The 14,597-nt window shown below is 42.4% G+C and overlaps 2 protein-coding genes across 3 annotated transcripts in view; one reads left to right on the top strand and one right to left on the bottom strand.

Annotated features, from left to right (window-relative positions):
* The first annotated feature begins 30 nt into the window (after positions 1–30).
* Positions 31–14,597, top strand: part of CPT2 (carnitine palmitoyltransferase 2) — a 64,750-nt gene continuing 50,183 nt past the window's right edge. Inside the window, exon 1 of the mRNA XM_053950700.1 lies at positions 31–457. Within this exon, the coding sequence (XP_053806675.1) occupies positions 387–457 (71 nt within the window). The 5' untranslated portion in view covers positions 31–386. The remainder of the gene's footprint in view (positions 458–14,597) is intronic.
* The window catches only part of SLC1A7 (solute carrier family 1 member 7), a 46,810-nt gene continuing 42,105 nt past the window's right edge, over positions 9,893–14,597 (bottom strand). For both annotated transcript variants that reach the window (XM_053950701.1, XM_053950702.1), the window contains 2 exons: positions 12,215–12,314; positions 9,893–10,129 (listed from right to left, as the gene is read on the bottom strand). In XM_053950701.1, coding sequence (XP_053806676.1) covers positions 9,893–10,129; positions 12,215–12,314 — 337 coding nt within the window. The remainder of the gene's footprint in view (positions 10,130–12,214; positions 12,315–14,597) is intronic.

The following is a 14,597-nucleotide window of genomic DNA, read 5'->3' as shown; positions in this document are numbered from 1 at the left end:
CGAGGACTGGGGCACCCCGCGCCTGCTCCTGCCCCACACCGCCTCCTGCCCCACACCGCCCCCTCCAGATAACGCCATGGCTTCTTCCTTGGCCATTTCTGGGGGAAAAGGCCTGCGAGTGCTGCATCTTCCCCAGGGGTTTTACCTCCCCACATGCAGTTACACCCTTTGTCTCCCCGGCGTGCTGTGAGGTCAGGCGGCATGCGGGGAACCCGTTCCCCTCTGCTCCCCACACACTGCAGGCTCCTCCTGACCCAAAGGGCCACGGAGGTCCCACAGCGGAGCGGGCGCCATCCGGCCGGCTGTGAGGGGAGCAGCGGCCGCGGCCGTGGCGGCTCCTCTGTGGGGAGGGAGGCGGCACAAGGCCGAGGCTCTCCCGATGCAAGATGGTACCCAGCGATTCCCTTTGCAAGGAGCACCATGGTCCCGATGTCCCCAGCCTCAGCTGGCAGGAGGGGTGAGCTTCAGGGGGCCCATGTGGGGCGGAGGAAGGGAGGATGAGGCGGGGAGCCGAGGCCTCTGTGGGGTAGTGAGGAGCGTCCTGCCCTTCCTCGAGTGCCTCTCACGCCGTGCTGTGGTGTCCGGGGTCTTAGTGTTCTGTTTAATGAAAAAGAAGTGCTTTACGCAGTATATAGATACTCTTCGCAGGAAAAATTATTTTAAAACTAATATTTTTTTTAGTAAGGATGGGACAAGGCTATTTAAAAGAGCATATAGTGACAGGACAAGGTAGAACCTGTTCTAATTGAAAAAGAATAGGTTTATATTACATATTAGGAAAAAAATCTTTATTGTGAGGGTGGTGAGGCCCTGGCACAGGTTGCCCAGAGAAGCTGTGGCTGCCCCATCCTTGGAGGTGTTCAAGGTGAATTGGATGGGGCTTGGAGCAACCTGGTCTAGTGGAACATGTCCCTGCCCATGCCACGGGATCGGAACTACATGATCTTCAAGGTCCCCTTACAATTCAAAGATTCTGTAGTTCTATAGAAGAAAAAATCTTCGAAGAAAAACTATGGATGAAATTTGAAGGGAGATGTAGTGGGGGCAGAGGTTGCCAATGCCTCCCTTGGAGGAGCAGTGACAGCTCCTGAGGAACTGACTGCAGATCTGGCAGTGGGACAGGGTCCCCGGCAGAGGGACAGGGTCCCTGGCAGTGGGACAGGGTCCCCAGCAGTGGGACAGGGTCCCTGGCAGCGGGACAGGGTCCCCAGCAGTGGGACAGGGTCCCCGGCAGTGGGACAGGGTCCCTGGCAGTGGGACAGGGTCCCCAGCAGTGGGACAGGGTCCCCGGCAGTGGGACAGGGTCCCTGGCAGCAGGACAGTGTCCCCGGCAGCGGGACAGGGTCCCCGTGGGGCTATTTCCCAGGGCTGGCAGCTGCCCCCATCACCGGGGGCTCTGGGCCAGGCAGCCCTGCCGGGGCGAAGAGCTGCTGCATCTGCTCAACAGAAGAATCGCTGCTTTTGGGATTTGGAGATTATTTATCTTAGCTCTCATAAATCCTTCAGGACTGTACATTAAAAGGGCAGTTGGGGAAAGGATCCTCCAACTCCTGCAGGTGCTGAAGAGCTGAGCTGGCAGGGTTGCTCCTGAGGCATCTGTGGCCAAACGCCCTCTGCCTCTCCTGCTGCTGTGCAAGACAGACACAGGGGACTTTTCCTGACCAGGAGTTCAGTGCCTGCAGGAGTGAGGCTGGGGATCTGCATTAGCAAAGTGGATGAGAATGGGAAGTATCCTCCTTCCTGGGACCCACTGCCATTTCTTCTGCTCCCCAGTAGTCCATGCAGAGCAGGGATGTGGGTGGGGTCTGATCAAAACTTCATGATTGTTCTCTCTTGAAAGTGTTTCCTGGTGGTAAATAAGTTTAATTTATGATGCCCTTTCTCACCATGTTGACTGAGTCCACTAACATTTTTGCAAATTTTGCCTAAAAAAACCTAAGCAAATTTATTCTTATTTAACAAGAATAAAGACATATTTTACAAGTAGAATTTTTGATAGGAAGCAGTCTCTTGGGAAGCTTCTATGATGCAGTCCAATAACCTGTTAATTGATTTAATTCTACAGTGTAATGTTGTTGAGTCTTGATTCCTGGGTTTGGGTGTAGTTATCCTAAAAACTTAAACATATATAGAGTCTTATATAATATAAGCTTAGGGTGTTTTTTTTTGTTTTGTTTTGTTTTGTTTTGTTTTGTTTTGTTTTTTTTATTTCCTTGTCTAATGGATTAATTTTTGGAGGTCATTGTAATTGGTTTTTATGTTGCTAATGCAAGAACAGTGAGTAAATTCCCTAAAGAACTGCATTGCCTTTAGTGAGGAAAATATTGGTGTGCCCTGTAGCTGTGATTCATGCTGCTATTGTGAAGTCTGCCAGCTGTGAGATATATGTGTAGGCAATGGATGATAAATGTGTTCTAATAATCCAGTATACAAAGTATTTCCATAAAAATTCTTCAGTAGTATCCAAGGACATTAAAAAGTCCATCAAGAAAGTCCTTTAAATGGTTTTGAATCAGGCAGAGAGTGTTTTAATGCACAGTTGTACAGGCTACTCAAATTTTCCCCGTGATAGTTCCAGAATCTGTTTTTAGCATATGATTATGATACTGCTGAGAACATTGCTTCTGATAAAAAAATTGTATTGATTTTCAGTATTTTCAGCTCCAGTTGCATACAAGAAATTAATGAGACTCATTTTGTTACTTCGGATAGAATTGTTTGTTGACAGTCATCACAGGAATTAGCTTTAAAAAGATCTTAAGATCCATATTTTATGCAGGATTAAAATTAATTTAATTACTTACATAACACTCTAGATGTCTCCTGTTCTTTCTGGTGGACCTGTTTTGGGTCTGTTTATTGCAATGCAGCAGTGGAATAAAACTCTAAGCACTTCCCTGATGTGCTGAAGAGTTGAGTTGCTGTACCCTGAGGCACCCTCACCATCCACAGCTTGAATGACTTGGCACTGGAATACTCACTTTGGTGGTTCTTGCTCTCTCTGCAAAGCAGCTGGGAGGAACCAACGGGAATCTCCCAATGCCAAACCAGGCAGAAATAACCAAAGTGAATCTTCCAGGTTGTTCCCACTTGTGGGATGAACAAAATGGGATGCAGATCACCTCTTAATACCTATTGTGAAATTTACTCTGGAGAGCTTGTGCAGAAAGTGAGGTATGGAGCTGTACATCAGTCCTGTGCTCAGCACCAGTGTGGAGACCACAGCTGAGAAGGAGCTGTGGAAATTCTCCCAGTTGCAGAGCTTTTAAACTTCCTTTCAGAACTTCCTGCTAGAGCTAGATGCTACCACAGTGCTGGACTGACACCCTCCTGTCCATCCTAATTCCTCCCTCCACAGATATGTGGTTAGGAAGGATTCATGTGAGAGAAATTTTTCTTTTATTAAAAAAAGTGGATTATTTATTCTAAAACAAAGATTATACTGATTAACTATCAATATAGACTACCCAAATCTCTGCCCTTTGTTTTCAGGAAAACTCATTAAAGAAATATGAAAGTATTTAAATTGAAAAGAAGAAGGGTTGAAAATGCTCAGTTTGACTTAGTTCTGTATATTTTCCACATGTTTTTAATAGCCTAGTGGTAAAACCCAATACAACCACTAGAAGCAATGAAATCATAATGAAACATCTCAAGGTCAGTCTCGTTTTTCTTTTGGTTTTGCCATTTGCCCATGCAGTTTTTGTAGCAGATGTAATATGAGATATCTGTGAACATAAAACATTTCTTGTTTTGCTTCCCCTGCTTTTTCCATCTTATTAAAATACTTCTTTTTTGGTGGTGGTGGGGGTGGTGAGTGGTGGGCTAGAGATATCAGATCCCTTTTAGGAAAGTTCAAAAGCAATGATTAACTACAGTGAGCTTCATGTGGTGGGTCAAAGCCTGGCTTTCAGCTGGTATGGTGTGCAGAAACACAGAAGCATATATTTAATTCCTAAATGAAATGCAGACATCTCTTTGTGATGAAAGAGGGGTGATTTTAAAGCAACAGATGTAGAACTCTTTGTACCTTGCAGAACAAAACTTACCGAGATGCAACCTGTAAAGCACACCTCTCACCTACCTGAGCACATCCCAGTGGAATTTCCAGTGGAATGGGAAATCTGGTGTTTTGTAATGATTTAGTTGCAAACTCTTCAGGAGCAACATTTGCTGGTTCTTGTGCTGGACTGCGTGCTCTATGCTGGAAGGAAGGACAGCTGTGAAGGGAGTCACAGATGCCTGTGGGTATCTGCAGACTTGCCTTCAGTGGCCATGTGGGGACAGGAGCTTTGTGAGGAGAGGGATGCCTTGCTCCCTCCCTACAGCGCCAGCTGTTGATACCATCTCTTTGTGGAGCCAGCAGGGAAAGGTCTGATTCTATTGCAGGAAAAGTGATTGAACATTTTCCCTCTTCACCCACCATACTCCCCATCTTGTCTTTCTGAAGCCTTCTGTACTTGTTCCCCAAAATACCACTCTCAATAACAGACTGCTACAATTTCACTTTGACAGCCTGTAAAATTTATAAAATACCCTGACACAAATCTGCCAAAAGTCTCAGCTGTGCCAAATCTATTCCCATATATCATCTTCTGGGCAAAAGAGATGCAACTGTTGCTGCTTTATAAATGATGACATCTGAGGTTCAGTCATTTAAAATGGAAGCCTGGCAATTCCTGTGACTATTGTGAGTAGTGCTTCCAGAGAGACAGAAGTGGCTAATCCAAGGTAATCATGAGTCCCCTTTACTGTGTTATGTAACTGTCTCAGTCTTCAGTTCATTTATCCTTACCATGCATCACCCTGTTGATTTAGAAAGGACCTTTTCTCTGTTTACAGAGGGGAAGCAAACCCTGCATTCTTGTGGTCAGTTGGGAAGTCTGAGTGAATAACGAACCTGACCTAAAGTAGTGACCACCCTTCCTGTTCTATTGATCTAATCCATTTGGGGTTTTGTGGGACAAACCCTCTTACAAATTCCAGGAATATCAATCAGTATGCTCCAGAGTAGTTAGTGAGGAATGTAATTTTGAGTGTCTTTCAACTCAGTTGTAGGTGAAATCACAGGCTAAACTGAGAATTTTAATACATGTGTTTCATTTTCAGCTCAGCCCTTAGTGAATGGGTGCATTAAATTTGTCTGTTCTGGGGCCTCTTTTCCAAATGCAGCAAAGCCAGATATTTATTACTGCAAAAAACTGTGCTCTCCCAGTGCAAGGTAGGCAACAGTAGCATCCCTGTAGAAAAACCTTCATTCTTTTCTCCCCTCCCTGTACTTAGTCCTCAGGTGGGGAGGGCTGTGATCTCAGTCAGCTTTAGTGCCTGCAGGGGAGAGCCAACAATTGCTCATTGTCTCTGTGGCTGTAGTGACAGAGCTGCTCTTGCTGGAAAAACACCTGGGTGCTCAGCAGAGGCACAGACACGGGGGTGCTTAGCGTTGGGCAAGATCAAAGGCAGCCTGAGCTTTCCACATTCACTTCATCTCCCAGGTTACACATTTTGCTTGCACACATTAACCACCTTCTGCTAATAGTTACCTCATTTTTATGGAAAGCACAGAAAGGACTGAGGTCATTTCCAAGACTATCCATCTGGCTTGAAGATGAAGCTTTCTGTCTGCTTTGAAAGTATTATAAATCAGTTTGCTGTTGTTAAAAAGAGACTAAAATTGATGTTTGTTGTAGAATTGAAAGCGAGACCTCATCAAATGGGGGTGTTACAGAGTTCCTGTCTTTTCTGTGTTCTAGTTCTATACTAGAATTGCTAGTATAGCAGGGTGGGCTACTCCAGTTTAGTGTTTTGACTATTTAGATCATCTTATTTGTATGTTAGGATTCGTATTCAGCTGGCACAAATAAACTTAGGTGCAATTAAATAATTTAAGTGGAGTCAATTAAGACTAGCAGAGCATATAAGTAACTATTAGTTCCATAAACTTCTGTATTTGGGTTGGCAGCCAAAAGCTCTTGGGAATTACTGAGATATGTAAGTGCTCTGGTTGTATCTCTTTCTCTCAGTTCTAATTGTTGCACAAGGATTTATTACAGCAATTCAACACTGCAGAACTTCCTTGGCATTGGCAAAATCCTCAAGAACCTGTTTTAATATGTCTTTAATGATGTTTTATGCCACAAAAATCTGCAGCGGCTTCTTTCCTCTCAGTAGTATCATCAGAGCAAAGGAGTTGCAAATTAACAAGCATAAAACCACTACTTCTGATAAATATGTGCTAATTTGGGTTACTTCCCAAATTCTTTCTTCTACAACTGTATGCAGTGGACCACCCTTCTTAATTATCTTCTTTCCCTCCTCAAGACTCTTCCCCAGTGTGCCTTTAGAAAACTTGGCCACATTCCCTTTTTGTTTGGCAGGGGGAGGCAACTTCAAAACAGGATTGAATGTTGCCGGTTAAGAAATATGTTCTTTCCACATATGCTTGAAATGATACCATGCAAACTGTTGTAATAAGTGATTGACTGGTCGATTGATTGATTTTTTAATATAAATTTTTTGAGACTGTAAAGGTCACATGTTTGTTTTTATGCTCTGAAAGTAGGAGAAACATATTTACCAACACAAAGCTTGCACTCTAACTTCATAATCAACAGCTTTGTTATTTTTGTTGGAAGGAAGTGTGATTGTAACTGGAAAACGTGAACAGACCCATGCATACAAATATCTTATGGAACCTACTGCTAGTCTAATTGCACTGTGCATCAAGCTGCTTGACAACACACACCATGAGACACAGAAAACAGCTAAAAGGAGGAAAACTCACCATAGAAATGATCAGAAATTATCACAGCATCAGTGTTCACCTCTCCCAGCTAACAGTGGTGTCTTGCGATCAGTACAGAATGACGGCAGTAGCAGTCAGGTGCCCCAGTCAAGAACACAATACACTAAGCAACACATATTTACCAGAACCAAGAGCCAAAGTGCCTTAGGCCTCTAGTTACAGCATTTAACACCACAAATGGAAAAGGCCAGGTGAGAAACAGGACCATTGCCTTCCTGCCAGCTGAATGGGAGGCACAGATTGCTGTGAACCCCAAGTTTTAAAAATCCAAACAGTAAAATGTTAAAAACATAATGCATTTCCAATTTGCAAAGCAGAACTGGGCACTCTTTGAGTAGCGTTTGAATGCAGAAAGCTGTTTTTAGACCAGCCTGTTGATTCCATAGAAGTATGCCTTCACACATGAGACTCCCACCTTACCTACATGTGAGAGCATAATGGGCAAAGTTGTGGTTTTCTTTGTTGTGCAGGACTTGAGCAACACAACTGACTGCTGGTCTTTGGTGCTTTATCTTGTTTGAAGTTCTCCTTCTAGGAGCTGCTTAGGTACCAGAGTTGACTTAGACCTCTTGAGCCATGACTGCACTGAAAAGTGTCACACCAAGTAAGCTGTCTCAGGCAAGGAGCAAAAGGATTTGCACTTGTAGTTAACCAAAGGTTGTAGGTGGCTATGCTAGAAGGTGGTGTTAAGGCTGGGAGCACTTTCTGCTTGTCACAGTGACATGGTGTGTGGACACACTCTGCAAAACCACTTAGTCTGGGACTACTTCTTCCAAATCTTGGATCCACTTGGCCTCTTTCTTCATCATTTTTATCTATGTAAGGTGCTTTTAAACTGATAGATGACTGGCAGGATTATACTATCACTTCATGTAGCTGTAATTGACTGGGTGAAGTTGAAACTTTAGGTTGTGTTTTCTTTGTGGGCACACTTGGCACACAGAGACCCTGCCCGGTCCACGTGCCCTTAACCTGTCTCATCCCTGTCTGCCTGATCTTGTCCCTGCATTACCCCTTCACTTGTGTTGACACAACTGTCTGTTAGGACTGTGCTAAAAACATATGTGAACTGGTTTGAATTAAAAATACTTCTCATCTGGTTCTTTGTCTGGCCTCATAAATAACTGGGTCTGTACAGCTGGGAAAGGAGGGGAGGCAGTGCGGGCAGGAATGGACAGCTGGAGAAGGATGAGGGGGATCTCCAGGAGCTGCCAGTGCTGCTGAGATGAAAAGTATCAGATGTTGTGTTTGTCAGTCTGTGTTTCTGCCCATTCAGAGGGGCACAGACCAGTTTCAGCTCTCCCCAGTCACTCATTCTTATGCCACTCTGCAGAGCAGGTCCTTTATTGGACTTGCTCTGGAGCAAACTGCTTTGAATCATTTCAGTTCTTCCCTATTCTTTGTGTTCTGAGTTTGTTGTTTTCACTCTAAGGTCAAGTCGGAAAAACAGTTACCAATTGTGCATATTTTCAAAAGAATACATTTTACAGAATTTCTGAGGAACTACGGACGAAGAAGACCTATGTGTGCTCTTTCTGGCTTTACTGCTTGGTAATTAAACTACATATACTACAGTGTTCTGAGGCAACTGTTCAGTGCATGATATAAGAAATAGTCTGAACACGAGCCCTTGAAGAAGAGGTGAACATGTACATCCCAGGAAAACCACTAATCATGAATGAATGATACACTGAATCTGCAATGAACTAATGCATGAAACACTTCTGCTTCTGGTTAATGCAGAAATTGTCCTTTTTGACTGGGTCATTTTTCCCTTACAGATGAGAAGAGCATATTAGCATACCAGGCACATGGTATCTCAAGCTGCTATGCCACAAGTAGCTAAATATAATATGTCAAGTGTATTGGTATGAGCTGGTATGTAATCTCTGGATCAAATCCCAACTTTTCAAAAGGTCTCCTCACTTCCACTCTCTATTTTAGCAGAGACATAAGAAGACTAATAGTAGAAGTGCACAGACAGCCTGTTTTTAAATGGCAGGTTTATTAAAAATGTTCTCTATCATAAACATTGGAAACATATGCAGCAGATTTTACTGTAAGTGAAAGATTCAGTAGACAGTGGAAAGGGAGTAACTGTCAACTGAATTATGAGAAATAATGGGGCAGTTTCCACAGCAAACTCCTCACAAAGCCCCATTTTAACTCAGCATGCTCGGGTCCCAGTTTGTGTTCAGTCTGCCCTTTGGATGCAGCACATAGTTCATGAGCTTGAGCTTTGAGTTTATACATATTTACAGTAGAACAACCTATAGGTTACAGGAGAGGACACATTAGCACCAGTGCTTATGGATTAGAGCTCACATCGCCTCTGCCACTGCATGTGCATGGAACTGACTTTACTGAAGAGTTAGGTTAAAAAAAGGTTAATAAATCTGGCACTTGGAAGGCAAACTGTGCTCTGCAGTGACCTAGGAAATCTTTTTGTTAGGTATCACACTTGACTGCCTGTCTCTGAAGGCTGCCCATCACAATTACCTTAATGACCTTTCTTGCACGAATGCACACTTCACTTCCCCTGTGCTTGCACTGTTATTTAGGAATAGATGTAACACCTTGAGATCAGGAAATCAGTGTGATTTTCTTACTGCTGTTCTAAAACTAAGCACAAACTCTATATTTAGTGAATATGAGACAAAACTAGTATCTGTAGCAATTTTGGTGAAACATTTTCACATAACAAAAATTTTACAGTGTTGGTAATTACTGAGATTCACAAAAAAGGCTTTGGTTAGAAAATCAAAAAGGGTCAATTAAAAAAAAAGCTTTTAAAAAAAAAGGAAGCACAAGGAGTGTCAAATACTATATTGAAGTCAGTGAGTGCAGAATAAAACAGTAGCAGTCCATTAGTTAATTTTTCAGTAGTAAAATCTTCCACCTAAAGAAGCCCATGTCTCTTGCAAGCTGTGTGCCTTTCTTGACGTTCACAGCTGGTCCCCTAGCTCCAGTACAAGCAGGGTGGCGATAAGTCCACATTTTCCTGTTCAAGGCAAAGAGTCCTTCTTCCAGCTGTGAGGTAGAGATTGGGTATCAGGTCACTGGGGTGTGAGATACCTCTGAGTGTAGCAGTCACACATTTGTTTCTAGTTCATTTATTTCAATAGTGCAGTGGTCTTTACTGTTGGATTTTTTAGTGTGATTCTCCACTGGAGTTTCTTCTTGCTCCACTTGTATGGGTATATGGTGCTGCAATCCTTTCTCTGTTTCTGGTCCACGAGATTCATTCATGGTCTTCACACAGCCATTCCTCTGGTAAGCCACAATCTGATGGATGTTAATAGGCTTAGTTTCACAGATCAATGGCACCTATGTGAAAAGCATTAAGATCTGGAATACTGCCACTGATTGCTGTATACAACAGGAAGGGACTTTCTACTTGGAAAGCCTGTGGGCTGCTTTACATTCATCAGGATTATCTAGAGCCCCCATGGACTTCCAGAAGCTGTTTCCCCTATACACTAAGGCATGAAGCAAAGGAGTCTGTGTGAAAATGCAAATTCTGCCATAACTCTAATTGAACTTACACTCGTGGTAACAGCTGCTTGCCAGTGATAGCATGATACATGTAGGGTAAATAGAGACCAGAATTCCAGGGCTCACTTCAAAAGGTACAGACTCTCAATGGCCACTGTGCTAAGCTCTGAGCAGTGCTTGCTCTTGGGTGCAGTTAAATAGACCAACAAACCATTTGTTGTTGTCTTATGCCTTTCTTCTAACTCAGTAAAATAACACCTGTCTCTTCAGTTTTGTCTCTTTTGAAAGAAATAAAGGGGATTTTATTAACTGATTCATAAGTTAAATGTGGAAGTGTTCTTTAAATCAAACCAGATTCTGATGGGGAAAGTAAGACGTAAATACTGGCAAAGAAAGGAGGTGGGCTTGCAGCTGAGAAAATAAGGCCTTTGGGTATATATTACTAACTGCACAAATTATGCAGCCAAAATGTATGGCAGACTAACGGTATATTTTAATACCATTACAGAACATGATTCAAAGAAAAATCTCATCACAGATGGCTAAATAATCCCTCAGGAGGGATTTCATATTACTGCAACATCTCCTCTTAAGTTCTGACTGAGTTCTAAATACAGCAGTGAAATGTCAGGAGGCCTGTGTTATGCAGGAGCTCAGCCTACAATTCTGGCTTTGTAATGGATAACCTACCTTGCCCATAGGTCATATTTTAGGGGGTTTGTAGGTAGCTGCATGTGTAGCCCCTGTAGTCAGGCCTAATCCTGTCATCAGTAATTACTGCAGGTGCTAATTACCTCAGAGGACACTGTTTGTCTTCTTACATATTACTTGAAAGAGCAGGAATTTTAAATGAATGTTGCAGGAAGGCATGAGAATGGGATTGATCACAAAATTGTAGAATGGGAGAAATAATGATAGAAATAAAACTTTGCTATTTGTGTGGAATACTACAGATGATGCACAGAAATGAAACTTGTATTGTGAAGATTAGTCCTGATGAAGAAATGTTCCTACATTAACTATTCTGTCTTTGTGGAAGAAAGGTAATGAAAGTCTGCCATGAGCTAAAATGGTTGGAAATTAGCACCTCCAAATCTGATGGGCTCATGGAATTCGGAATCTCCTTTGTCAAGGATTGATGGAAGGACATGAGGAATTCCTCATGGAAGGAAGGACTGAATTATGCATGCCAAAGAGGAAGAAGAAATGCATAGGAGTGGAAGGAGGCTGGGGCAGAATACAGAGGTATGTGTGCTGCATGAAATAAGATACAGATGAGGAAAAGCAAAGCTGTAAGGAAGGACTTGTATTAAATGTAGAAAGCGTGAAGATGTCTGAGAATGAAGTCTAGAATGGAGTCATGTGCTTGTCCTAGTCTGGAAAGAAAACTATTGCAAGGGTGGCTTAGATTATGCTGACTCAGGGGCTTGCAATGCAAATTGCATTGCAACCTGCAAATGCTGGTTGCTTTTGATGTGAGCTCATTGATTACGCATATACACACTCATGGATACCTTTACCTCTCCCTCCACACAGGTGGTCAAGGACATCTATCACCCTGCTCTGTTGCTGGTCACACTTCTAGAAGGACAAATTACTGGCCAGTCAGGACCTGGATGCTGAGTGTGGGACTCAGTCCCAGCATCTCATGCATTTGCAGGACAGTGCAGCTGCTTCTGCTGCTCCCATCCCCAGTGTTCCAGACACAGCTGCCTTGCAAACTTTGAACTCCAGCGGCTTTTCACATGACCTCATGGAAAAAGATCCCTCCACCCTGTGTTCTAAGCTGCCCATTGCCCAATTCTGTCCTCTCTCTGAAACACCTTTTATAAACTGGAGGAACCAAATGTGGGAGCTCACAGGTTCTATGCCATAGAACAGCACACCCTGGCACACCCTGGCTCACAGTGTGGTTACCTCGTCACCATCCTTGATAAACTCCTTCCGGCAGATGTGGGCCATGATCCCAGCAGCCAGCGCGTCCCCCAGGACATTGATCATTGTTCTAAACCTGTCTCTGGAAAATGAAACAGTAATGGTAAGGTGTTGGCTCTTTGGGTAAATTCCTGTGCCTCCATCAGCCGTAAATATACCTGAAGGCCAGTTTTGCTGGGTTTATGAGCTAAAATGTTTAGAAATGTTAAGAAGTTTGGTATCAGGCATTCATTAGTTACTGAGCAGCTCAGTTGGGTTTTCCAGCCTTTTCCAGCTTGGTGTGCTGTGCTGCCACACATTTGATTGTGTAACTGAGCTAAGTGGAGCAGCTGCGTCCTCCTAGAGATGCAAGCTGATTCAGCACTGAAAAGGTGGAACTGCACATCACCTGCACTTCTGTCCCAGTTTGTATGTTAAGGTCCAGCAACATGGCCTGATTTAGAGACTGGTGCTGCAAATGTCTGAATTCAGTAAAAGCAGAGATCGGCCAACGCAACCAGTCCCTTATATTAGTGATCATGGTACCAATCTTAGCAACCAAAGTGCTACTTAAGAAGATTATTGTATTGGTAGAATGGGCAGGATACAATCAAAATAATTCAGAAGATTGCTACGTAACTACATTCAAAAACCAAGGAGCCACTGACCATATTTAAGTAATGTTCATTCCTGTAAAAGCTGTGGTGACTTTGGCTCTTACGCTGGCTATGCAGTAGCTCTTAAATACTCTTCATTTTCAGTTACCTTTTCCAATTTAAATTTATATGCTTGACAGTATTTTGTGTATATATAGTTGAACTATTTTTGTTTTATTCACTTACGGGATTTCTTCCCTGTTTACACTTTTTACCCACTGTCTAAAAAAATAAATCTATTAAAATACAGATTGTAAATAGACAAAAGTAACTGGCTGTCAAAGACAAGTGTTACACTTGAATCATCCTGGAACCTATTAGTTGAAATTGATGAGATTTCAGATAGATGATACAGCTTTTAAGTCTGAAATACATCATGTCTTTCCCAAGAAAAACATATACATCTGAAAACTCTGTCATATTAGTAACTTAATTTATAAACGTAGGTTATAAAATGGAGGTTCAGAAATCTCCAGATGTTTGGCTTATTAAAGTCAGTGACGGTCCAATATCAACACTGCCCAGATTTCTGATCCTGTATCTTAATATAGAAAAGAATTTAAACTCTGTGCTGATTTTTTTTTTCAGATATTTTAGGCAAGTATGCAGTGCATATAAATGTTTATGCATTTGCCTGCTTAATTATCATGAAAATTCCTGTATGAAAGCTTATTTGTATGTGGAGTTACCAAATTGTTTGTGCAACTGCGAGTAACTTCAGCAATAATATTCCACAGCCTACACCTAGATGTGGTTGTTGACTCCAGGACCCAGTCCTACACTTGTTTGCTTAATCAATTTTTAAAAATTCCTGCTATTCTGATTTTGGATTTTGCGCTGAAGAAAATTTCCACAAGAACATGTTAAACAGGGAAAAAAAGCAGTTACAGCACATACTGATAAAAGTTCCTGTTACACACTGACTTCTTTCCTTCTTGATTATCAAATAGTGATTCTTGGAAAGATATTCAGTGTTGTTAATTTTGGATTGTGCAACAAGTCAGCGGTGGTAGAGAAGTTGTATGAGCAGAGCTCAAGAGTTTGAGCTCCCTTTTGAGCACTAATTAGCATCTTTTCAAGACAGGATTTCTCCAAGGAAACAGTGCTCCACACTGAAACTCTTAAGAAAAGGGACTGCCTGGCACGTTGTTTGACCAGTTGTGTTCCACGTTCCGAGTGTATGGAGCAGTCTGCACTATGCATGAGGAGAATCACAACACACACCATTGGCATTTCTCCACTGAGAGGCCAACCTGCTGCTGGTGGCATTTCTCTCAGTGCAAACCTGTGAGTCAGTGGCATTTGAGCTGTAATTGATATTATAAAGATGTAAAACTTTAACCTTGTGTTTGATAAATGAGCTAGGAAACATTTTGATTGTCTTCTTTATGTCTCTAAGCACTAGCTAAAGGTATGAAGGTCACATACACGTTATGGCTACCTAAGAGAGTTGTAATACCTGCAGTGCATTGTAATGGGTATTTCAGTCTCGTGAGATCATCTAACCAGCCTTCTTTAAGCATTCTTCATACTCCAGTACTTCCAAAACTAATACTGAAAATATTCATCGTGTCAACCATGTTGACACTTTACATCTGCAGGCTCTTGAAACCACCAAGTGCCGAAATACAGAAATATGCTTTTTGTTTGAAAGGTCATCTGCAAAAGACAGAAAATTGGGTCTATTCCTTACTCACTTTTTAATACCATCTGGAGCTATAGTCTGAAAA

The sequence above is a fragment of the Vidua chalybeata genome, chromosome 9 (genome assembly GCF_026979565.1).
Source record: "Vidua chalybeata isolate OUT-0048 chromosome 9, bVidCha1 merged haplotype, whole genome shotgun sequence".
Taxonomy (NCBI): Eukaryota; Metazoa; Chordata; class Aves; order Passeriformes; family Viduidae; genus Vidua; species Vidua chalybeata.
Note: the sequence above shows the minus strand (reverse complement) of the source record. Positions and strands in the feature narration are given on the sequence as shown.